Here is a 26,473-nt window from a genome sequence, read left to right as displayed (position 1 = left end):
GTAAATCCCTATCAAGAATGTAATCAAGCAGTTCCCAAGTCACAGACAAGAGGTTTCCTCTTCACGTCCATGTGCTCCAAAACGTTTACAATCCAGAAATATTTCCCTGCATATCCCATCTTTCTGTGTTCCAGAAGGTGGCAGGCAACCACAAGGGAATCTTTAGATTTTCTCTTTCCTCTTGCAGTAAGTCAAAGTTATTTACTATTAATTGCTTGTTTCCTGGGAATTCGAACCCTCTTGTCCCTTCTCCATTCACACTTGGTATAATTAGAATAAGAGGGAAAACCCAATTCTCCTGTCCCTGTGACCAAACACTGTTTTCTAGGAAAAAACTCTGTCAAAGTCTACATAGAAACAAAACCGAAAGTTCGGTCCACAGTGGTCTTTTTACCTAATGATACATTTGAGGCAATAGCATCTTTAGTGTTTTCTCAACTGCTATCCCTGCAGCTTAGAGGATGAACCAACACAGAACAGAAAAGAATTGGAACTGTGTTAAATTATTCAAACAATAGATGCAAACATCAGCATTTCTTTATTTCAGACCACTGGAGATAGAACCATGGAAGATGGAAAAGAAAGTCACAAAGGGAATGTAAAATGGAGACAAAGCTCAAAAGCAACGGAGACACACAGACACAGACATACAGGAGAGTTCAAAATTGTCCCATCCTTAATCTGTCAAAGCCACAGCTGCAGATTCCTTGTCTGACCTGGGACTTGCCAGCTGGCTCTCAGTAAAACTGGACAAGGGTCCCACTGGAAGGAGCAAGTATGTGAGTCGGGTGCATCTGTACAGGTTTTTATTCATTTTCTTAAGTTTCATATTGTTTAGAGTTGGGGTGTCATTGCTAGATACTGGGCTCCTCCATGTCCTGCAGCTGTGCACAGTCTGAGCAGAGCCAAGACAAAGCTCCAGGTCTCCCCACTGCCTCAAGACCAGGGAGAGATGAGATAGTCATATAGACAGAGAAAGACAAAGACAAAGACAAAGACACTGAAATAGAAAGACACCAAAGGCAGAGACAAGGAGAGAGAGGGAATCCTTTCATTCTTAAGCTCTGAAAGAAAAATCAGATGGATGGCCATGAACTACAAAAGTCAGAGAAGAGAGGGAAAGAAGAGACCCCGGATCAGCAGACAAGGGTCCACCTTCCTGCCTGCCCCTCATATGCAGTACTCTGTAATCATCAGCCCTCTGAGAGCCCCAGGCCGGCAGGCACTTACTTATAATCTCGACAGCCCTTGTCAGGTTGACTTCCAAAGGCTCCTGCTCCTTTGACACTACTCACTTCCACTGAATATAAGGGGACAAAAGCCCCAATCAGAAGATCCCCATTTTGAATGCTACTGGGGCTGATTTGGGGTAAGCAGGGTGACTTCTCGCTACTGTTTTCAGAGGCTGGCAGCTTCAGCAACAATAGCACGACTAAGACTGAAAACAACAAATAAAATTTTCTCTGAACAAGAGGCCACATGTCCCTGAGCAGAAAATAAAGTCCTAAGCCTAGCAGGAACCAAGAAACTACTAAAATTGGAGAAAAATCAAACATCTGTGGCTTGTTCCACTGAGAAAACTCATGGAGCTGCAATGTCTGTTCTGGGGGGAGATGGCAGGTCAAGTCCTTCCTCCAACCCTGAGGAAACACAAAGAGACATTAGCTGTGCCCATGTCAAAGACAAGGACAGTGAATGGGACTAAGGGGGCAACTATAAAGCTTCTCTGGCCCCTAACCTCCACTCTGTCTCTTTTGCTTAGTCACTGACAATGGTGTCCACAGAGACCTGAAGGTCCTTGAGGAGTTCTGGGGACCATCCCAGCCTCGGGGTTCTCCAGCTGGGTCCCTGTGACCAATGTAAAAACACAAGTGGAAAAACATGTTTTGAAATCTCTGACCGTGGTAGCAGTAGAGACTATTAGATAATAGCCCTCATGGTGCAGTTTGTGTGTCCCTGTGTCACCCGAGGGACCACCGAATCCTGGGGCTGGCTGATGCGTCCTCGGGTAGTTGGATGTGCATAGACAAGACAAATAAAAGTTCTGAGAAGGACAGCTGGGCTGAGAGTCTATAGGACCCATGGCTGTGACATCCACGGACTTCTGAGTCAGGATCCGCCTCATCCTTGGATGAACTCACATGTCCAGTCTCTTCTCCCTGCTGAGAAATCTGGGAGACTTGGCTTGGATGGGGGCTGGGGGTTGGGAAGGACATCAGGGAGTACCTAGTACAACCAGTGTCTAAAAGAATAATTATCTACAATTCTCCCTTTACTGATCCCCATAACTTGAGATCTTGCTAAAATACATCATTTAGAATATATTTCCCCCCAGAATCCTATTATCATTACATTTGGAATCATTGGGAACCTTAAAAATAAAGTTAAATTAACCTGTGCTTTTTTAAAAAATTATTTATTTTATATTTTAAATTTCAAACTTTCTCCTTCCCCCCTTCCCACAGTAGAGAAGGCCCCATATGACACATATTTATAAATATATGTAAAATTATCCTATACAAACTAATATTTTTCTGTTTTCTCTGGTAGGTATCTTCCTTTATAGGCACCTTGTAGTTGATTTGCATATTCATTGTACTCAGAAAAATTTGATGGTTTACAATTATTCTTCAAATTATATTACTGATATTGCTATTCACTTTTCTTTTGGTCTCACTTCCTTTTTCTTTTTTCTTTTTTAGATTTTTTTTCCCCAGAAAGTGTGGTTAAGTCGCTTTTCCAAGGCCACATGGCTAGGTAATTATTAAGTTTCTGAGGTCTGATTTGAACCCAGGTACTCCTGACTCCAAGGCCGGTTCTCTATTCACTGTGCCATCTAGCCTCCCCCCCCTTATCTTTATTTCATGGAAGGTTTTCCATTGTTTAAAAGCAATCAGTTCTCTCATCATTTCTTACATAACTGTAATATTCCATCACAATCATATACCACAGCTTGTCTACCCATTGCCCGCTTTACGGACATTTCCTCAATTTCTAGTTCTTTGTAATGATGACAAAGAAGATACATGGATGCATACACACACAAATATGGCACATGTATGTTACTTTCCTTTTTCCCTAATCATCTTGGGAAATATACCTAATAGTGGCATTGCATGGTCAAAAAATGTTCATCAGTTTTATAACTCCATGGGCATAATTCCAGACTAATCTCCAAAATGGTTGGATCAGTTTACAGTTCCACCAAAAGTGTATTAATGGGAGAAGAGTTCAAGGACAGGCCAAGATGGTAGCATAAAGGCAGAGGTTCCCCTGAGCTGTCCCCTCAAACTCCTCCAGGTACCTCTAAATAATGACTCTAAACAAATTCTGGAGTTCAGAAACCACAAGATTCATGCAATTGCTGGATGTGTCTTGGCAGGGATACCACCAGATAGCTGATGCTGTCTCCTAATTATTTTAAACTGGGCATCTCTTAACTATCTCTTCTTGTAGAGTTTTGTAGGTGGCTATAGAAATGTGGATGGTTCCTGTAGCTTTATTTCTCCCCTGCTGCTTGGCGAAATTGGTTATTCCAACTAGTTTTTATTTAGCTTTTTGCGAGACAACAGGGTTAAGTGGCTTGCCCAAGGCCACACTGCTAGGTAATTACTAAGTGTCTGAGGCTGGATTTGAACACATGTCCTCCTGACTCCAGGGCCAATGCTCTATCTACTGTGCCACCTAGCCGCCCCTCCAATTAGCTTTTTTGGTTGAATCTTTAAAAATTTCCAAGTATATTATCAAACCATCTGCATTCTTTATGAACACATTGTGCATTCCCTCAGTTTCTTTTCCTTCTCTTATTCTTATTGCCAGGATTTCTACTACAATATGAAACAATGATGTTGATAATGGGCATCCTTGCTGCACTTCTGATTTTACTTGGAAGTTTTCTAGCTTATCCCCATGAGCAATAACACTTGCTAATGGTTTTAGGGAGATGCTTCTTATCATGGTAAGGCATCACGTCCCAGTAAAACTTCTTCTGCGTAGGCCTCAGATGGCCCCCTCCTCCCAGGAGAGGTCCATGACCATGTCCTATAAGATCACTTTACTACATTTGTTCTCCAGCAGGGATTATCACCCAGATGAACCTGGAGGAGAGGGAAACCTGGAATATGAGATAGGCGCTAGTTCTCAGGGTCCTGGCTTCAGAGAGATCTAAGACTGATCTTTTTCAAGTCCTCACTAGGCCTCAGGGTGTGAGAGGGTCTGAAGCACATAAGAAAACAAGGAGAGGTATTGATTCCATTTGCCAGGACCCAGACCCACTTCTTAGCAGACAGTCCCAAGTCACTGGTGAGTGCCACCCTGGTAGCTGTCTTCTCCCATTAGACTTTAAAGTACTTGAGGAGAACACTTTTTATTGTATTTTCATCTCGGTATTTAGGGCTCTCTCTCACTATCTCTAAGCACAATGGAATAATGGATTTTATATGAAGGGACTTGAATTTCAAAGCTCATTGTGAACCCATTGCCAGTACTTCCATTTTCTCAGCTGAAATGTGAAGGAACTGATGTACACGGTCTCTTTAATTCTAATTCCATTGCCTCATGAGCACAAAATACTTTCCTCTCAGGTTAACCTTGTGAGGACAAGTCTTTATTACTCCTATTTTACTAAGAGGAAAACTCAGGTGAATTGAATGGCTCCTGGAGATTAATTTGGGACTCAAATCTGTCTCCCACCTCAGCCCGGGTTCCTGGATGTCCACCTCCTGCCGCCTCCTGCTCTACAATCCAAATGCAGCTGTTAGCAGGTCGAGGACAGCTTGACCTAGAGAAGAGACTGGAGGCCAGGAGAAGCTGGTGGTTCGTTCTGCTTGGAAGTGTTGCTGCGTGTTCGATTACCCACCTGTGAAGATTCATTCTTTTGACCTGGGAATGCAGGAGTAAAAGAAAGGAGAGATTTATTAAAAGAAGTGACAACACAAAAGAAAGTAATAGGAAAGTTAAGAAGAGATTAAGGAAAGACCACAGGGATTGCTAGTTAATCTTGGCAGGTCAGCTGCCAGGCTCAGCAGAAGCCTGGAGAGAGAGAGAGAGAGAGAGAGAGAGAGAGAGAGAGAGAGAGAGAGAGAGAGAGAGAGAGAGAGAGAAGAGACAGAAACAAACAGATAGAAACAGAGACAGAGAGACAGAGAGAGAGGAGAGACAGAGACAATGAGAGACATACAGATAGAGAGAGATATACAGAGAGACAGAGAGAGACAGAGAGACAGAGACAGAGAGAGACAGAGAGAGAGACAGAGACAGAGAGAGACAGAGTCAGAGAGAGAGACAGAGAGAGACAGAGAGACAGACAGAGAGACAGAGAGAGACAAAGAGAGAGAGAGAGAGAGACAGAGAGAGAGACAGAGACAGAGAGAGACAGAGAGAGACAGAGACAGAGAGAGACAGAGATAGAGAGAGACAGAGAGAGACAGAGAGAGACAAAAAGACAGAGGGAGATAGAGTGACAGAGAGGAGACAGAGAGACAGAGAGAGAGACTGAGAGAGACAGAGAGACAGAGGGAGAGACAGAGAGAGAGACAGAGAGACAAAGAGACAGAGAGTGAGAGAGAGTAACAGAGAGACAGAGAGAGACAGAGAGAGGAGAGAGACAGACAGAGAGAGAGAGAGAGAGAGAGAGAGAGAGACAGAGAGAGACAGAGAGAGAGAGAGAGAGGAGAGACAGAGAGAGAGAGACAAAGAGACAAGAGAGACAGAGTGACAGAGAGACAGAGAGACAGAGAGAAAGAGACAGAGAGACAGAGAGAGAGAGAGACAGAGAGACAGAGAGAGACTGAGATAGATAGAGAGAGACAGACAGACAGAGAGACAGAGAGAGAAAGAGGGACAGACAGACAGAGAGAGAGAGGGAGAGGCAGGCAGCCATAAGGATAAGGCTTGGGTGAACCGGGCCACTTGGTGAGACCCATGGAGCTCCATGTGGATCAAGGAAGATCCAGAGAAAGCCACATCCTTCTGGAGGGGAGGCCAGAAGGAGCAAGAGAGCTTGAAGGGGTGGAGCTTCCCATTATATATGCCCTCTGGGGTAGGCTGGGCAGAGGGTGGTGCTTGGGAATGGGCCTATACCTTGGCACCAGGTATCCCCCAATGGCAAACCGCACACTGGTTCTTCCTGTCTCAAGATACTTGATCTCCAATTCCAACACACCATTCCCTGCCCGCCAGTGTCCAGGCCAAAGTTAAGTGGAAGGGAAAACAGGGACAAGATGCAGTCAGCCGCATGTCTAAGGGAGGTAGAAGCTTAAGAGCGGGAACTTCCCCCCATTGACCAGATTGTGTTTCTGCCACATTCACAGTTCTCTCCATCATGAGGACTGGATCTCCAAACTGTAAGGTATCTCTGAGTCCACCTAGACCAGTTAGAACCCAACTGAGAGGACCTTTAGGGCATTTGGGATCAGTGGCATCTAGGTTCAACTTCAAGACTGCCAGTAAGAGGGAACCTGTTCTGCCTGTGTAGTAATTCCAGCTCCCACCTAGGACCCAGACTCTGCCCCCAGAGGGTCTTTCTTCCTCCCCTTAGCAAATGAGCGTTTGGAGTGGTTAATGGTCATTATTTATATGGCAGAGGCTAGAAATGTCCAATATTTTCATGGCGAAGGTATAGGAACCTGGGGTTCCCTGTTCTCAGATGAATGGCCTTCCAGATATTCAACACTGTTTTTATTAATCAGCCTTCTCTGTATAAAGCAGCAAAGCAACCTGGCATCACAGACAGATGGCCAGTATGACAGCCAGGAAGTTCTTACTTCTAGTCATCTTCTGGCTGTGGGACCCTGAGAGCATCACTGGATTTTCTTGATTTCTCTGATTCCAAGGTGTAAATGAATTACTGATCTTTATCCATCACCAAAACCTCCTAAACAATGAGCAAGGCACTGTCAGAAAACAAAATATTTTCTGTTCCCAGGGCACTGATATTCTACAGGAAGGCTTTATCATGTCAGAAATTGGAGGATTGATTGTATGGCCCCTAAGGTTATACTTCCTTACTACCCCACCTCCAATCCATTCCTTTAGGCCCAAGATTTGTTCCCTGAGGTTCCAATGCCTAAGGATATGGAATAATTCCATCCTCTTAATTGGCAAAGAAAAAGAACTATTTTTTTCCTGAATCCAATTCTATTCTTATCCCATACTTCTTCAGAGCACAATATAGAGTATCCTTCAGGATTCCTTTATTGCCAACCTCAACTTTGCCACCATGCCCATTCTTCTTTCCCCAGAGAGAGAGGGACAGGGGCTGAGTTCTGAGGTGGCTCCCACTCTGGCACTTTCCTGTTTCCAATGAGCAGGATTTGCAGCATCCAAACCAGTTGTGATCTCCCAGGGGAAACAAGGAGGAAGCACCTTGGATATGGAAGAAGGTCCAAGCAGTAGTTATGTAAAGCCCTCTCTCAGCCACTCTGGCTGGAGAAGCATTTCTTTAGTGAACAGAAAGCTGTGCTCATTGTCTCAGACCAGCAGAGAGGACCTATCAGCAGGTCCACCCCGAGTCTTCCCATGATTCAGGTCATGCTATTTCTGCCCTGTCTCTTTGCCCAAGTTCTTTCATCCTCAGATCAGGCAGGGCCTCATTGATTTGGGGGGCCCAGCAGTCAGTTATCTTGTCCAATCTCCCTGTTTTATTGATGAGGAAACAGAAGCCCAGTGAGCCAAGGAACTTGCCCAAGATCACACAGGAGCAGGAAGCAGCAGGCGACTACTCCATGGCATGGCACCATACTGCCTCTTGATCTCTTACCAGAGCGGTGTCTGCTGCCTCTTTAACAAGGTTGTTAACTTGAATAAACTAACCACAATGTTCTGGTCATTTCTGATGCTCCTTCTCTGAGGGGGTCCAGTAGGTGAAATGAGTTGAGTCAACAAGGGGGTAAAGGCAGGAGCAGTTTGACTGACTGTCATCTGCTTGGATTTATTTTTAAAGTCTCACAATCATGTATGCATCAAACAAGCAAGCTAAGATCATTTCCTGGGTTACAAAGCTTTACAATTTTCATCATCAATCATATAATTCATGTGGTTATAAGTTTTAATCACGTGATTATAAGTTTAATTAATAATCATATAGTTGATTGATTTCTTATCCCTACTCAGACCATGATGACCTCAACCTATCTCTTACCTTATTTATTACTACATTGTATAATTGTTAATTCATTTAAAGTTCTTAATGAAGCAATTCTTTTAATGGAAAGTTTTTTATGTTTTCCGTGTAAGTAATGTTTTTCGATACACTTTCTTAACAATCTATAGTGAGGGTCTTTATGCTTGTCCACGCATCCATTAACTCTTTTTGTTAGGTTTTGCAAGGCAAACGGGGTTAAGTGGCTTGCCCAAGGCCACACAGCTAGGTAATTATTAATGTCTGAGACCGGATTTGAACCCAGGTACTCCTGACTCCAGGGCCAGTGCTTTATCCACTGCCACCTAGCTGCCCCCATTAACTCTTACAATAACCAATTTTTCTTTCAGGCCTTGTTGGTAGAAACCGCACTTTCTGCGACTTTTTTATTCTTTCTCATGAAACTAAGGCTGCTGGACTTCACATATTGGTCACCTGTACTAACTGTTTTCTCACCATCTTTTTCATATATTCCTGTGTATGTTAAGGGGGGGGCAAAACTATTAATTTCCCTGGAATTCTATCTGACCCATCTTGTATTTGTTTTCCCTGTATATATTCTGACATTTCCTTGGAATTCCCAGTGTTGGGTTTTCCAGAGATTTCATAATGTTGAAGCCTTTTGTATGCCTCAGGGAGAGGCAGTCCTGTTAAATTTACAGAGTTTACAATCTGTTTTATTCAAGGAATTTCTCTGAAATCCTTCCTTTATAGTCATTCCACTATTAGTGGGAGTAAGTATTGCAATCAATAATAGACCTATAATTATGGGTATACATGGAATCCCAGTATATATTGAAGAAGGAAATGTTGTTCCCTCAGGCAGTGTGGCCGCCTTGAGTCTTATTTCTGTGACTGTGTCAAACAGCTTAGAGACCCTGGCTCCCAACACTTCTCCTGTCTCCCTTGGGTATGTCTTCTATCAGGATCATGTTTCTATTGCTTTCTAATCATGCATGTGTGTCCAGGATGTGTTTGTATGTCCAATATGCATGATCCATGTGTGAGTCTAATGTGATTGTGTGGGTTCTGTATCACTGCATTTAATTCTTTTTTTGATTTATTAGCTAAGTCTTTAAATAACCTTTCTCACATAACTACAAGTTGTTTTCCAGAAAAATCAGACCTATGTACGACTCCACTAAGCTATAAATCTCAGTGTCTGTCTTCCCATAATTCCTCTAGCTTTGTTTTCTTCCTTTGCCAATTTGAAGGACACAATGCTACCCTGTATTGTTTTCATTTGATTTCTCATTGTGACTCATTTGGAATATTCTTTCACAATGCTTTGAAACAATTATGAAGTAACATCTATAAGAGGAATTTGTTACTGCAAAGAATTAGCATCATTTCATCAAGGTCAAGGAATGGGAGTGTACCTCTCTTTGGAAAGAGTTAGGAAACGGATGTATGAGGGGAAATCTATAGCTACAGTTTACTTAGATTTCAGCAAAGCTTTTGACATAGTATCCTTATTTAAAAAATGGAGAAACTATAGCATAATTTAGTGTATTTGGACCTTACTGGTCAGCCAAATTCAACCAGGTGTTCATTGGACCTGTCCCTGCCCTTAAGGAGCTTATATTCCCTTGGGGGGAATGAAGCATATATATCCAGAAAAAATGCATTTAAAAATTATTTATTAAATGCAGTGGGTTTACGTGTGATTTTCCCAAGGTCATACAGCTAGGCAATTAGTAAATGTATGAGGCCACATTTGAACTCAGGTCCTCCTGACTCCAGGTTCGGTGCTCTATCCACAGCCACCTAGCTTCCCCCAAAAGATGCAAAATTAATACAAGATTGTTTTGAGAAGGAAAGAAGTTAGGAAAAGTTTCACATAGAAGCTGGTACTTGAGCTGGGTCTTGCAGGAAGACAGGAATTCCAGGAGGCAGCATGGAAGAAGGTTGATGATTCTAGTCTTGGAAGGGATCTCAGGTGGTAACTAGTCTCACCTTATTTTCCAAATGAGGCTCAGAGAAGATCGATGAGTGCCCCAAAGTCATAGAAGTAATAAGCATCAGAGGCAAGATAAGGAGTGTGTCCTCTCATTCTAGAGTCAGTAGTCTTTCACTTCTACCAGGGGGACATTCTAGGCATGAAAAAAGAGCCAGTGTGAAGGCAAGGAAACATGGCACGTGATACCCAGCAGGTGGTCACTGTGGAAGAATGCCTGGTGGACAGTAATGTGTATGAAAGCTGGCCAAGAGCTAGAAATGGGTGAAGAGTTTTATAAACCACATACATATATTTGATCCAAGAGAGAGAGTTCATGGGTTTAAGGAGTTGGGGGAGGGGTCAGTAAATTGGTCATCCCTATGATTTAGGAAAATCACTTTGACCCCTGTGAGGAGAATGGAAGTTCAATTAAGAGCTGATAAGGTGTAATTTGATTCGATTGAAGAAAAGGGGATGGAGAGAGGAACAAAATCTGTCATCTAGAGTAAATCAGAATGAGGCATCCAGAGCGGCCTGTGTTAGGATCCTAGGTGAGTGGAAGAATGCTGGGGCTCTCAGAATGAACAGGGAATTGTGACAGAAGAGTGTTGGGGAAATGGATGATGAGTTCTGTTTGGGACATGGTGAGTTTGAAGTGCCTTAGCCTGTAAGACAACCAGTTTGAAATGTCCAATGGGCAGTTGGTAATGCTGGAGCCCAGGGGAGAGGCTAGAGCAACATCGATGGATACATAGATGAACATCAAGATGATAATGGAAGGTGCTGATGAAGTCATCAAGTGTTGGAGAATAAAGAGAAAAGAGAAGCAGGATATAGTCCCAGAAGATACCACCTATTTGCAGGTATGACAGCAGTGAAGATCCAGGAAGAGACTGAGAAGAACTGGTTATGCAAGTAGATAGAACCAACCAAGAAAAACTTTAAAAGGAACGAGTACCTAGAATGAGAACAGTGTCACACACTATGAAAAGATAAAAAAGGTTGAGCAGCAAGTAGAGGTAATGAGATTTGCTCATTAAGAGAGCATGGGTAATTCTGGAGACAGTTGTTTTAGGAGGTTGGAAATCAGAGAGTGAGAGAAGCAGAAACATCAAGCAGAGAGAGATCTTTTTAAAAAGCTAATCTGGGAAGGAGAGGGAGGCAGAATGATAGATAGAGGGAACACTCGCATCTAGTGAAATGTTTTGAATTTCATGGAAAGAGACTTCGACATGTTTGAAGGTAATAGAAAAGGAACCAGTTGATTGGGAGATGCTGCAAATTACAGAAAGCATATGTTGGAGGATACAATCTGGGGCACGGACCAAAGGGGATGTACTTGAATGTAAATATGGAGGGCTGACTTGGAGAATTATAATGGTACCCACCTTCTTTGGGCTGTTGTGAATATCAGGTGGAATAAGATTCATGAAGTGCTGGGCACAGTGTCTGGTATGTAGTAGGTGTTTAATACATGCTTGGTTTCTTCCTGTTCCTTCTCCCCTCCCTCCCACCCATGGAAAGGAGAATTGTTACTTCTTCATCAGAGCCTGGAGTGATGAACCAATAATTAATGTAACCTTCCAGAAGAGTCTTTTTTGAACTTCAAGTATTTGTCCCTGGTCCTGAGCCTATTAATTCATTTATCAATGATTCTGATAAAGTCATAACTGTCATCTTACTCAAGTTTGCTAATGGTACAATTTTAGGAAAAAAGACTGAAAATCGAGAACAATCTTGATACTCCAGAATGCTGAACATGATCACATTGGATGAAATTGGACAGGGTCCAATGTAAATTCATACACTTGGTTTAAAGCAACTCACTTCAGGAGACAATTGTTAGTGGCTTTCTGAAAACATTGTGGATATATTAATGGACTACTAACTCCATCTGAATCAGCAAAAACAAAGATGATCTAGATCAACATTGGAAGAGGTATCTCTTACCTAGCTGTGTGGATTTGGGCAAGCCACTTAACCCCACTGCCTTGCAAAAACTAAAAAAAAAATTGGGATGGAAGAGGTATCTCTTCCAGCAATTATTTTTTTTTCTGATCAGATCACATTTGGAATATCGCTTTCACATCAGGACACCATTATTTATGGAGTATATTAATAATTCTGAAGAACTAGGTTCAAACCCACTTCTACTGCTTAATACCTGTGTAATCTTGGGCCAATCATTTAACTCCTAGCACTCCTTTTCCCTCAATTGTAGAATGAGGAAATGGAATTAAATGGTCTTCACCAGCCTGCAAGCATTCCCCTCTCATTTCTGATTCTGGCTTTCTGAACTTCAAAACCATGCTTCCTGTAATGTTGGCTCATCCTGGAATTTGTCTCACTTTCTTGTGCTTCTTTTTCCTGAAACAACCTACCACCTGCCTGCTCATCATGGAATATCCTTCTGCAAGGTCCACCCTTTCCTCCCATTGATGAATTCCTCTTGGGGCTTCCATTTTGTAGAAGGATCCAGTCAGGCTGCCTTCATTCCCTTCTCAGCCCCTGTTCCTTGACTTTCTGGATTTAATCACCATGCCCCCTGTCTGGGACTGTCCTCTTCCACTCTTTAGATACCTTCTATACTTATTTTTCCCTATTAGAATGTGAGCTCCTACAGAGTAAAAGGAGAGAGAAAATATAATAGAGGGTGGTGGGAGGAATGGATGGAGGGAATTACAAATAGCAACAGCAACTGGGGAAAAATATGGAAGTAATTTCTATGACAAAGGATGTGATCCACCCAAGACAGAGCTGATGGTATCAGAATACAGACTGAAGTGTATTTTTTTCTTTTTCACTTTCTCATGATGTTTTATATATATTTTTAAGATTTTTTGCAAAGCAGTGTGGTTAAGTGGCTTGCCCAAGGCCCCACAGCTAGGTAATTATTAAGTGTCTGAGACCGGATTTGAAACCAGGTACTCCTGACTCCAGGGCTGGTACTCTATCCACTGTGCCACCTAACCGCCCAAGGTTTTATATTTTTGTGGATGAGGGGGTATTATGGTTACTCTTAAACAAGAATATTTTAGTATTTCATAAATAAATTAAATTTTAAAGAACAAAAAAATTAAAGAATGTGAGCTTCTAGAAGGGGTGGAGCCAAGATGGCAGAGTAAAAGCAAAAACTCACCTAACTCTCCCTCAAACTCCTCCAAATACCTTTAAATAATAACTTTAAACAAGTTTTAGAGTAGCAGAACCCACAGAAACATGATGTGAAAAAATTTTCTAGCCCAAGTCAACTTGGGAGATCAGCAGAAAAAGTCTGTTGCACCAGGGTAGGAGAGGAGGGCAGTATCACATTTCTGGCCTGCTCCAGAAATCTAGAAACAGGGAGCTAGGTGACTGGGTCAATGGCAGTGGTGGAAGTTTCTAGACTGCTCAGCCCAGAAACTGTCAAATACAACTTGAAAGATCAGGAGGAAAAGTCTGTCACATCAGGATAAGAGTGCAGCACAATCCAGCTCAGACTTCAGCAGTGCAGACCTGGCCCCAGCAGACCAGGAGTTCTTAGGAGCCACTAAATCAACAGTGGCAGCTGCTTCGGGAGCTCTCAGCCTACAGATGCTAAGGGAGTCAGAAGGAGATGATATGGGTCTCTTGGCTATGACTAAGGCAGGACTCTGTTTCTTTGCCCATACTTAGATGTGGTCACAGATCTGGGTTGCAGTCCCAGGAAGAAGAGAGTAGCATAGCACAACAAAGCTTGCTGCTACAGAGGAACGGGGAACCTTCCTCAGAATTCCAGGGCAGAAGAGAATACTTGTGATCACCCACAGACCAGGATAGTAGTACATATTTTTCCTTGGATCACACCACCATAGAAAAACTGAAAACTGTTAAATGAGTTACCAAAAAAGTCAATAAGAATTGGTTAAGTGGAAAAGGAGATACAAAAGCTCATTGAAGAAAATTATTCCTTCATAGATAATTGGGCAAAGGGAAGCAGATAACTTTGTGAGAAATCAAGAAATCAATAAAACCAAACCAAAAGGCAATGTGAATTATCTCACTTGAGAAACAACTGGAAAACAGATCAAGGAGATATAATTTAAAAATTATTGGATTACTTGAAAGTTTTGATGGAAAAAAAAAGAACTTAAGAGATCATCTTTATTTTTTTAATTTTATTTGTTTAAGGCAATTGGATTAAGTGATTTGCCCAAGGTCACACAGCTAGGCAATTAAGTGCCTTACAGGATTTGAATTCAGGTCCTCCTGACTCCAGAGTTGGTAGTCTATCCGTCTAGTTGCCCTAGATATCATCTTTCAAGACATTAAGGAAAACTCCCCAATATTCTAGAAGCAAAGGGTAAATTAGAAATTGAAAGAATCTATTGATCACCTCCTAAAAGAGATCCCCCAATGAAAACTCCTAAGAATATTATAGTCAAATTTATGGTCAGGTCAAAGAGAAAATATTGCAAGTAGCCAAAAAAAAATTCAACTATTGGAGCAACAATCAAACTAACACAAGATATAGCAACTTCTATATTAAAAGATCATAGGACTTAGAAAATGATATTCTGGAAGGCAAAGAATCAATTATCCACTAGAGGAAGCATTTTCTGTGTATGTGGTGGGAGGGAGAGCTCCAGCACAGTGGCCCCCATGTCTATCTGGTCAACTCAGATGGTCTGAGAGACCTGGGCCATAAATCCTCATGTTTTCAGTGGAATCCCAGTATTTACATCTGAGGCCCCTCCTCCCTATTCCTGAAAACAAACAACTCCCCCCACCCACCCTGGTGTTTGCATATTGCCCCAAGCCCAGGCAGATCTCCCTCAGCTTGATTTCAGATTAAGTAGATTAATTATCTAGCCCAAGGGCCCAGCCCACATTATTCAAGGACAGCCTAGAACTTGCTGCCCCCCCCACCAGGTCTAGGGAATGGGACACTAATCAATGTCACAGAGAAAGCTTCTGGCATCCCCTACAGGCCAACGCACTGAGTAACCCCTGAAGTGGGCAAAGCCTGTAGGGATCTCAACACTGAAAGTCTGTGAACCAGTGCTTCCACCAGCACAAGGGAAAGGACCCAAAATGAAGAAAGGCCTGCATAAAGTGTGTGGGGGGGAGTCCATTGAATGTTACCTTAAAGAAAAGGATCCTAACTCAGAGAGGACTAGAGTTTCAGAGGAGAATATGAATTGATCTCCAACCCACAAAGACTTCTTAGAAGGGAACAGGAAGTTTAAAAATCAAATAGAATATTGGGAAAAGTAATGCGAGAGAAAATTCACATCTTATAACAAGAAAATGCATAGCCCATACTGTTAAATCCATAATTCCCTCCTTCCTCCCTATCCTTACTTCCATCCTTTTTTGTTTCCTTCCTTCCTTTCTAGATGTATGGTACTATGAGGACAATAACTTGGTGAAAAACCTGGAAAAGAGAAGACTTAAGAGGACATGACCTTTACCTTCAATTTTATTGGGCAGACTCTCTTGTGGAAAGATTAAACTTATCATTCTGTTTAGTCCCAGAAAGGAAAAACTAGGGAAGGAAAAGATTTCAACCAAAACCAAAACCAAACAAAACCAACAATTAGTGCCATGTACAAGTGAAGTGTAGTACATTATAAAACAATTGCTTTCTGTTCTGTGAAGGTTTTCAGGCAGAAGCTGAAGACCAGCTGCCCTCGGTAATGCTATACTAGGTATTCTTTGGGGGGGGTGTGGTTGAACTAGATGGATTCTGAGATCTCTTCCAATTTTTAATTGAAGAGATTCTTCAATGTTGCAATGTCCAACTGTAGTTGCATTTCTCTTTGAAGGTTTATTCTGTTCAGTCTCGGGGTTCTGATTCTCTTTGCATTAGTATTACTTCTAGCCCCTTGCTTGGGTTGTGTGACTCAAACCACTATCTCTCCTGGACTAGTTATCCTTTATAGTATCCAGCTTGGTGGTCATCCTGATTTAGGTCATTTATATATGATCTGATGGTTTTCCCTACTTTCTTTTAGTCTGAATTTTCCAAGAAGAACCTCATGATCTGAGACAAAGCTACACATTTTGTTTTAACTGATTACATAGCTTCTCCACTTTTGGTAGCAGAATGTGTGTGTGTGTGTGTGTGTGTGATCAATCTGATTTCAGTTTATCCAGTGATGTTCATGTAGTCATCTTTTGGATTGTTGAAAAGTAGTGTTTGTTATGATCAGCAAATTATCTTGGCAAAACTCTAGTAGTCTCTTCCCTGCTTCATTTTATACTTCAAGACCAAATTTGCCTGTTATTCCAGTTATCTTATGATTTTATATTTCAATATTGAAATCCCATTTGTGATTGTTATTTCTAGCAGTTGTTGTAGGTATTCATAGACCTAGACAATTTTGGCATCAGTGATTGCAGCACAGACTTTCTGTTACTGTGATGTTGAACAGTTTGCCTTGGATTTGAACAGATATAAATTGATCATTCTTTGAGAATATACCCCAGTATTGTCTTTCTTACTTTTTTATTGACTGAGACATTCTTTCTCACCCATAATATTTTATGTAGTGATCATCTGAGCTAGATTTATCCATTCCTATCCATTTAAGTTCACTGACACACAACATTTTGATGTTTAATCTTTCCATTTCCTGTTTGACCACAAAATTGACCATCTTAGTTCATAGATCTTACCTCTCAGGGTCTTATGCAATATTGATCTTTAAAGCATCAGACTTCTTTTGTTACCAGATGTATAATGTGAATTATATGTGGGATTTATCATTTCAGCCATGTCCAACTCTTCATTTGACTCCATTTGGAGCAAAGATACTTAGAATGGTTTGCCATTTCCTTCTCCAGTTCATTTTATAGATGTGGAAACAGAAGCAGAGATGTGACTTGCCCAGGGTCACACAGCTAATATCTGAAACTAAACTTAAACTTAAGAAAAGTCTTCCTGATTCCATCTAGCCACCCTAGAAGATGAGGCATTTGACTACCTTAAAATAAATCAATTAATCCTGTTGCTTTCATGTGCTTGGTTAAATTTCTCCACTTTGACATTCGTAAGAAATCACTTCCACCCACTGAGAAGAAATCAGCACCATCATGGAAAGACACTTGTGGCCCTTTACAATTAAAATTGAGCTTCCCCTGGTTCACATCAATTCTAAGCTGTTGTTGGGAGTAGACCAGGGTGGAATGCTGTAGAGACCAGTGACACAGATTCCTGGCCTTTTGTAGTCCCAAACTAAAATCATACTTTCTATAGGAACCCTTTCCCAAACCCTCTTAATTCTATTTTTAAAAATTATTTCTATCCTGTATGTAGATTGCCTACTTCTCTCTCCCATTATGAGCTCCTTGAGGGTAAGGACTATCATTTTCCACTTTTTATATGCTTGGGCACATAGTAGGCAATTCGTGTTTGTTGCCTGTGAGGCGATGGAGGGAAATGAGGAGGTTGGGGCAAAAATTTAGGTGGGTTGTATGGAGATTTTGGATAGAAAGGCAATATCTACCAACTGATTATTTATGTGGAATTGAGGGGGGGATGTTTATTCAGTTACAATACTGGGGTCTCTTACAATCCCTCAAATTAGAAATGTGACACAAAGTGGGGGGGTGGGGAATATGACAAGTTAAGAAAACCACTAACCAAGGATAGGACAAAGAGGATAGAAATTTTCTTCACTTTTATCATCCCCAAACACTTTTTGGTCTAGTTTTATAACCTTGAATGTGGGCTTTAAGAGGCTTCACTTTTTCTTTTCAGGTTTTAAATTTAACGCCATATAGAACAAGTTACACAGTGCCTCTTCTAGTGGCTGGCATACATTTCTGGGGGTCTAACAGTTCATCAGGTAAGCAAATGAAGGTGGTTGGGGGAAAATCCTCCCATTGGACATGTGAAAGATAGATGCGGAGGCAGGGAGACAAACCAGGAGTTGTGATATAGTGGAACCTGGTTCACTATACCAGTGAAGAGAACCAACTCTTCAATGTTACACAAACAACTTGTGCCCTTTCTATGACCTTTTCACTAAAGATGTCTTTATCCATTAATGTTTTAACTGGACTCAGAAATTCTTGAGATGATTAATCAGTGCACACAGACAAACTCAGATAAAAGTAATTTTATTTAAGGTTGCAGTGATAATAGTTTCTGGATAAAAATATATGTTAGGCATTTACAACTACTTTTGAGCAACCAAAAAGCTATTGATATACCCTGAAAGTTTTATTCTGCAAACAGATATCTCATACAGGTTTCATGTCAGAGACATCTTTAATGTACAGTACTTCAGAACACATCTAGGCACTGCTCAGTGGCTAGATAATTCAAGTAAAAACTTAATACTGTCCAGATGATGTATAAGAGTGCTCAAATTTAGGGAGAAAACTGCTGGGGTTTTTTTGGGGGAAGATCATTTTGTTACCTTGACCTCTTCCAGTTTTGTCCCAGTATGTCTTCTAAGATCATTCTAAGATATTCCTCAGATTTTCTCATAAGATTAGGTCTCAAAGTTTTAAATTAAAAATTAAAATCAGATCCTCTATAATATAACCCTTGTCATTTTTCTAGTATGCACACAGCATTATCATAAGGAGTCAAGATCTGAGATTCAATCTAGCTTCATGAATCAGAGGAGTGAAGAAGTCATCTAGCCTCTCTTGGCCTTGGACAAAAAAATAGAACCGACTTGGTTTGGTGATATGCAAACCATCTAAGAAGGTGCTTGTCAGGTGATATTCTTGAGAAAATTATAAGATGGTAAAAACTAGAAGTGGTGGAAACAGCCCAGGACAAGATTAAGGAACTGACATCCAATACTTCCCAGCTGTGTGATCAAATGTATCACTTAAGGTTGTTGTGGGGATCAAGTGAGACAAGGTATGTGAAGGCACTTTGACAACCTTAAAAGTCATGTCAGGTGAACAGCTGAATAGCTATCTTAGGGAAAGGCCTGATGACAAGATAAAAGGATTTTGCTACTTGAGGACAAGAGGGAAAGAGGGAGGGATCAACCAGAAATTATGCTTTGAATAACACTGAACAGTGGAAGAGACACTTAAGTCCAGCTTCAGATGCTTACCACCTGCATGACTTTGGGCAAGTCAATTAACCTTTCCCTGCCTCAGGTTCCTCACATATCATAATAGCACCTACCTCCCAGGGTGGTTGTGAGGATAATAAAGAGAAAATGTTTGTAAAACATTTTGTGAATCTTAATGCAAATCTAAATGTCAATTATCATTACTCCTATCCAGAAATGCAGTCATGGCAGTGAGGCAATTGGAAGGTCTACAGTTTTTAGGGTTAAGGAACAACTCAGACATCACAGTCACCATGCAATGGGACATCAGGGCCTGAAAATGACTGGTAAGAGGACTGAATACTTCCTAAACAGGGCAAGACAATAAAATACAACAAATAAAAGAAAAAACCTGTTAATCAGGAAACTTAAGTGTTACTCCTTTTCCATGTGCCCTTGATTGTCACTTGGTTCCTTGAGGCTGTTTTTTTAATCTGCAAAAGAGATGACCTCTAGGATCCTCTACTGTTTTAATGTTCCCCACTTCCTACAAAAAATATCAGTGGGCATAGAGAAAAAGAGTCCTAGTTCTGATTTGCAGTGAAAGCAGAGAACATTAAGTAGAGAACACAGGTTTTTCTCCAGTATGAATTAGTTGGTGTTTACTAAGCTGTGTGTTCCAGCCAAAGGTCATCTGGCATTCATTACATTGATAAGGTTTCTCACCAGTATGAATCCTGTGATGAGATGTAAGAGAAGAGGTATATCTAAAAGCTTTTCCACATTCATTACATTCATAAGGTTTCTCTTGACTATGAATTCGTTGATGTTTACTAAGCTGTGCCTTCTGACAAAAGGCTTTCCCACACTGTTTACATTCATAAGGTTTGGCTCCAGTATGAATTCTCTGATGTCGAGTAAGTTGTATGCTCTGGGGGAAGGCTTTCCCACATTCATGACATTCGTAAGGTTTCTCTCCTGTATGAATTCTCTGATGTTCAGTAAGTTGTATGCTCTGGGGGAAGGCTTTCCCACATTCATGACATTCGTAAGGTTTCTCCCCATTATGTGTTCTCTGATGTAGAGTAAGATGTGTGCCTCGGACAAAGGTCTTCCCACATTCATGGCATTCATAAGGTTTTTCTCCAGTATGCGTTCTCTGATGTTCAATAAGATGTGACCTCCGGCTGAAGGCCTTCCAACACTCATTACATCCATAAGGTTTCTCTCCAGAATGACTTCTTTCATGTCGAGCAAGATGTGCACTTTGTCCAAAGGACTTCCCACATTCATTACATTTATACACTTCCTTTCTAGCATGAATTTTCTGATGTTCAAGAAGTTGGATGTTCTGGGGAAAGACCTTTCCCCATTTGTCAAAATTATAAAGTTTCTTTCCAGGATGAATTCTTTGATATGAAATAATGGATGAATTGTGAGAAACGGTGCTCTCACATTCACTATATTCACGAAGTTTCTCCTCAGTACAAATTCTATGATATTTAATAACATCAGAAAAACAACTGAGGGATTTTTCACATTCACTGTCCTTAGAAAATGTCTTCTCTGAGCAATTTCTGTTGCATCTGCTTAGGTCTGAATTTAGTCTGACGTTCTTTCTGTATGTGTCACATTTATGGAGACTCTTTGCTATCTTTTCTCCCAGTTGTGAAGAAGGGACTGTTCTTAGACTGAAATTTCTGCCATTTTCATTATATTCATAGCCTCTTAATGTATTCAAAGAATTCCTTTGGGTGATTTTTATGTTCTGAAACTGTTTCTCCTCATTTTTCTGCCACCTCTCTAACTTGCTATCATATTCACAAGTTTCTCCCAACTTGGTAAAAAAGGGACCATCCCTTGGGAGTCTTTCTTGGGCTGACATACCCATGGAACTATATAGCTGTGGAGTTTCAGCCCTAGTCTCCCAATCTGGAAAAAATAAATATATGTTCAGTGCAATGTAATATTTTTAGTCTTATCTTGCATGTCTTTGTACCCTCCCTTCCCCACTTCCCACAAAAAGTAATGGTCAAACTTTAAAAAGTAGAATGAAATATTTATATAAATAAACAAAAGGTTTTCATAAAGGCCACCTCACAGTAATTCAATGAGATATGTAAGTTGTTTTTAAAATTTCCAAGTAAACAAACAAGGATCTGGAGTGATTTAGTTACTTTCCTCATGGTCTCTAATTAACATCAAAGTATCAGAAGCAGGACTCAGTGGAATAAGTTCTCTGCAAATGGAAATATTTAATCATGAGCTGCATGATCATCCAGGAATAAAATAAGAGGATTCCTATGGAGTCAGAGTTTGGATTCAGTAGTGCCCTAGTTTCCACAAATTCTATGACTTGGATCCTTTATTTATCCAAGAAGAACTGCTATGTTGTAAGAAGAGCCATGGCTCTGCTTATCTCCATGTCTTTTCCATACTGCCCCTGTTCTGTCTTCTGTGCTCTCTCTAGTCCTCTGGAAGGAACCAATTCCAAATGCCTGTCATATATAATAGTACAGGTACAATTAGTGATAGTTGATAAATTACTGAAAGGCACAGAATAAGGGTTTCATTATGATGCTTTAATGGAAGAATGAGCCCCAAGATAATAAATAAAACCAGACTTTCGTATCAACAGTTGTCATTGAATGAAAAAAAGCAACAAAACATTACTGTATAACAAAGTTATATAATCCCCCAAAATTCATGGCATTGACATATGGTCTTTCAGGTCATATAAACAGAAAAAACAAGGAAAAACAATCTAGGAAGGAGGGAAGAAAGAAAAGTTACCAAGGGAATATGCTAAGGAAAAAGAATGACATTAAGGGAAAATAATAGACAATGATCAAGGAATGTTAGACCTAGCTTGGGGGAAGCACCTAGAATTTCTTTATATCACACTTGGAATCTTGCAACAGGATCTTCCTGAGTCAGTCAATTTGTCCCCCCCCCCCCCAATTCATTCAACAAATGTCTGGGAAATCTTCCTTGATTACCTTCTGACTATTCAACTTAATATAAGATCTCAATGAATGTCCCTTTCTCTTAATTCTTAAAGGGCTTACTGTCTTGACCAGTAATTCTAACAGAAGCCTGGGATGTCCATTATTAATGGCTATTTCTAAACCTTATCTTTTTAAACTTAGACTGCAAAACTCTGGATGCCTGTGAACTACTCTATTCTTATGGCTCCGTGAGGGGCACAGAAACATTTCATATAGCTAGATGGCAATCAATCCATACAAATGTGTAGGAATAATAACTATTTGAAAGACTTAAAAGAAGATATTGGAATGGGAGTTCATGATAGAGCCGAGCTTGATAACTAAGGAATTTGCTTCAGGAAAACTGAAAAGATAGCCAAGAACTACCCATATTCATCAGAAAACATAAAAGTCTCTACAAGAGAAAGCAATTCAATATTCTCATGCTCAATGATCATTGAGATCAGGTCTAAACTTACCCTAATTTTTAGAGCCCTTTCCTCTTACAGCCAATATCTCTATGACTCTTCTCGCATCTCACCTTGTATTTATCTTGCAGGTGTTATATGTCTACTCCTATATACATATGACAATGTCTTCTATACTTTATGCCACACACACAGGTCTATCTGCTATGTTCCTTAAAAATAAGGTCAAGTTTCAAAGAGCAGGATCTATATGAATACTCCCTTAGGAGTGTATGACAATTTGTCATTGTTAAGAGACTTCCACAGTGGCCAAGCAAGAACTGGAAAGGTAGCTAAGCCAATTATTAGGCTTCTTAATAGGCAAACTGAGATTCCGAATGACTAGTAACTTTCCCAATGTACTGTAACTAATCTAGAGGAAGTAGAACTCAGATCCAAGGATTCTTTTGATCATTTTGCAAGAATTTCTCTCCACATGACAAGGAAACATGACATTTTTGTTATTTTTTTCTCAAAACAAACTACACATTAAAAAAGAGAAAGAACAAAAATGAATAATCAAGGGAGATGCAGCAGGGGGAGGAGATGACCAATAACTAGGCAGAAGAGAAAGAAGGGAGAGTGAAGAGCGATGACTTGGTGTTTGGAAGAGGTAAAGAAAAGGTTCACATCAGACAAGCCAGACCTGGAGAGCTTGGAGAAAAGTCACCAGGACAGACTATCTAAAGTGTTTCTTTTCTCCTTGATGATCAGCTAAAATGTCACTAGCGAAGCTTCAATCACTGATGTCCCACACTCACCTGCACACCTGCATCTTGGACCTTCTCCCTCTAGAATCCAAGGTGCTTCCCCTTGCTCCAATTGGGAGATCATGTCTGGTTTGGGCTCAGCAAGTCCTGATCATTGGAAACAGGAAAATACTAGAGTCAGAGCTCAGAATGTAGCACTGACCCTTTTATATTCTAGGAACAGTGGGCAGGATTCCCAGAATGAATTTGGGTTTAAAAATAAAATTAATCATTTGATTCATCCCAAGTTCCATATCAGATATCTTCCCTAGAACTTCATTTTTCATTTTATTTAAGGCAATGGGGTTAAGTGACTTGCCAAGGGTCACAAAGGTAGGCAATTATTAAGTGTCCAAAGCCACATTTGAACTCAGGTCCTCCTGACTGCAGGGCTGGTGCTCTATCCACTGTACCACCTAGCTGCCCCTCCTAGTCCTTTAGAAAAGAATCTTTAACCTTGAAGGTTCACCAAGAAAGGAAGAGGTGTGAGCTATCTCAAAGTCATTAGCTTTCAGGGACACAAGGTTCAGAATTCTCACCTGGGAATAATCAACCAGGCAAGAGAGAGATCCTGAGTCCAGGGGAGTCCTCCTTACCCAGGCACACCAGGTTCCTATAATTCTCTAGAGTCACATCTCTGTACAGCTGCTTCTGGAGAGCATTCAGGTGCTTCCATTCCTCCCAGGTGAAATTCACAGCCACATCCTTGAATGTCACTAATTTCTGAAAGCAAATACAATATGTTTATCCAGGAACCATTTTTCCTTCTCCACCCATCAGAAATCAAAAAGGGCTGATCTCACACTTCCCAGATTTCAGTTTTGTATAAGATTTGGAATCATGTCACTCAAAGATGACCTTAACTGTGGACACTGAATGTGATTTAGCCTCCCCTCCCCCATCTGTGGGATTCTTCCTCATGTCCTCCCATAAACTAGACACCAGAGGTCTAGCCCATAGTGGACCCTTCCTTTGTACATCTCTCTCTGACAGACAAGGGCAGGCTGGGTAGTCCCAGTTCCACATTGATCTCTGCCGGTGCAATCCTGATGCCAAAGTTAGAGTGCTCCATCATTCTGGCCCTCCTCACAGTTTGGGCCACAGACTCCTGAGAGGCATCCATGAGGTCAAAGCTATTTTCATAATAAACCAAGAGGTTATCAGCACACTTTCCAATTGCATATCTGTGAGTGATTGAATTTTCTTCATGTGCTTCCCCCAAAACAACATATAACAACAGAATGAAAGTATATGCAGATGGAGAATCCTGTTATCAAGTTGGGCAGTAAAGAGTTGTAAAAATAATGTTAAAAAACATCAAATTTAGTTTAACTAGTTATGTTTATGTTAACATGTATTGTGCTTCTTGTTATTTTAAATGAATTATTATTTAAAAAAAAATTTCTAAGGTAAATCTGGGAGGCTAGGGGCCTTATGGTGCTGCTCAGAGCTCCCTAATGGAGTCAGGAAGAGCTGAGTTCAAATCGGACCTGAGGCCCTTCCTAGTGAAGTGACCCCGGCAAGTCACCTAACCACCTTCTGCCTCGGGTTCCTCGTCTGCTGTGGGAAAGAATCCCGCGTGTTGCTTCCACAAGGGGAGAGAGGTCTCGCTGCCAGTCTCCCTGCCTCTGTGCGGATAACCCATCACAAAGGCCGGGATGCCCGGCCTGGGAACGCACGCAAGGCCAAGGTTCTGTGATTACAGGCAGGCGGGAGCTGGCCCTGCTCAGGGGTGTAACAACCACGTGTGGGGGGGCTTAGATCTGTGACCCCGGCCTAGGACTGGCGGGAACCAGGTGTGGCTCTGCCCCCCGGCGCTTGGGGCTCGGGGCCCCCTTCCTGTTCTGATTTCTTCATAAAAACCATGGCTCTGGGTAGAGTATCCACGAGCCACTGATAACATCCCCTCGGGCACGCGTGACCTGCGGGCTGGGGGGACCTCACCTGGGGGGCCGCGGCTGCTGGGGGCACCGGGCCCACCATCTCCTGCCGCTCCTCCAGGTCCGGCCCGCGATCTGAGGAGAAAAACGGCGTCCCCGGCAGGCAGGGCCCGCGGGGCCCGGCCCGGCCCCGGCCCCGGCCCCGGCCCCGGCCCCGGCCCCGGCCCCGGCCCCGGCCCCGGCCCCGGCCCCGGCCCCGGCCCCGGCCCCGGCCCGGACACGGCTGGTGACGCCCTCCTCCAGCCACACCCACCCAGCCGCCGGCCCCGCCCCAAACCCGGGCCCACACCGCTGATTGGCTCCGCGGCCGCGCCCCCGCATGGTCTGACCTATCGAAGCCTGCGTTCGTGCAGGAGGCGGGGCGCGGGAATGAGCGGCACATGCGCAGATCCCGGCCCTCGGGATCCTCTCGGGTCGGCTCCTCTCCCGCCCCCTCTGCCCGCCCGTCCGCGGGGCCTCGCCCGGAGCAGGAAGGACGCGGGGCCCGGCCCGCCCGCAGCGGCGGAAGGGGAGGAGCGGGGCCTCCGAAGGGGAAAGCGGAAGCGGGAAGTGACGTCGCAGAGGGGCCGCGCCCCCTCTCTCCCGCCTCCCCCTGGCGTCCGGCAGTTCCCATGACAACGGCCGCGCATGCCCAGCGGCGCATTCCAGGCCCGAGGGCGTGGCCCCAAGGCGGCCGCGTGTCCTGCACGTGCGTGTCCGCCCCTGGCCGCGTGTCCGCCCGTGAGCGTGGGCCCCGTTGGATGTTGGGGCGGGGCCCGGCGTCCTGGCCGAGGCCCCCGGCCCCCCGGCCCCCCCGGGCCCCCGGCCCCCCGGCCCCCCCGGGCCCCCGGCCCCCCCCGGGCCCCCGGCCCCCCGCCCCCCCGGCCCCCCGGCCCCCCGGCCCCCCCGGCCCCCCCGGCCCCCCCGGCCCCCCCCGGCCCCCAGAACACGAGCCAGAGGGAGGTGCCACAGCCGCCCCGAGGGGCCCCAGCACAGGCGGCCCCAGCGCCCCGGGGGAGGGGCGGCCAGGCCGGGGCAGGGGCAGGGGCGGGTCAAGGGCAGGGCGGGGCGGGGCGGGGCGGGGAGGGGGCGTGTCAGGGCGTGTCAGGGCGGGGCGGGGGCGTGTCAGGGCGTGTCAGGGCGGGGCAGGCCGGGCCCTCCGATGGCCAGGTTCTAGAAGGGGCGGAGGCCCCGCCCTGGCGCCTCCAGGCTCTCCCTTCCACCATTCCTCGGGCAGATTGCCTCAGTGAAGCGCATGCGGTTTTTAAGATGGAAGTGCGGGTTTTCC

At 43.1% G+C, this 26,473-nt stretch overlaps 1 protein-coding gene and 1 long non-coding RNA gene across 8 annotated transcripts; one reads left to right on the top strand and one right to left on the bottom strand.

Moving 5' to 3' along the window:
* The first annotated feature begins 10,712 nt into the window (after positions 1–10,712).
* On the top strand, positions 10,713–19,197 carry LOC141497234 (uncharacterized). Of its 2 annotated transcripts, XR_012471252.1 has the most exons (4): positions 10,713–10,942; positions 15,437–15,733; positions 17,803–17,890; positions 18,613–19,197. It is a non-coding gene; the product is annotated as an uncharacterized LOC141497234 (long non-coding RNA). The 2 variants fall into 2 exon arrangements; XR_012471253.1 differs by lacking the exon at positions 15,437–15,733.
* On the bottom strand, positions 18,149–25,946 carry LOC141497134 (uncharacterized). 6 transcript variants are annotated; one of them, XM_074199766.1, is made up of 5 exons: positions 25,211–25,366; positions 24,245–24,399; positions 23,863–23,989; positions 23,279–23,374; positions 18,149–20,995 (listed from the first exon to the last, which is right to left on the bottom strand). In XM_074199766.1, the coding sequence occupies exons 2-5, from the start codon at positions 24,290–24,292 to the stop codon at positions 19,680–19,682; spliced, it is 1,587 nt and encodes a 528-aa protein (XP_074055867.1). In that variant the 5' UTR covers positions 24,293–24,399; positions 25,211–25,366; the 3' UTR covers positions 18,149–19,679. The 6 variants fall into 6 exon arrangements, with proteins under 6 accessions (XP_074055867.1, XP_074055871.1, XP_074055868.1 ...); XM_074199770.1 differs by lacking the exons at positions 24,245–24,399; positions 25,211–25,366 and adding an exon at positions 25,536–25,946 and having other exon boundaries at positions 23,806–23,989; XM_074199767.1 differs by lacking the exon at positions 24,245–24,399.
* Between the last annotated feature and the right edge of the window lie 527 nt (positions 25,947–26,473).

Source organism: Macrotis lagotis, chromosome X, assembly GCF_037893015.1.
Source record: "Macrotis lagotis isolate mMagLag1 chromosome X, bilby.v1.9.chrom.fasta, whole genome shotgun sequence".
Taxonomy (NCBI): Eukaryota; Metazoa; Chordata; class Mammalia; order Peramelemorphia; family Peramelidae; genus Macrotis; species Macrotis lagotis.
Note: the sequence above shows the minus strand (reverse complement) of the source record. Positions and strands in the feature narration are given on the sequence as shown.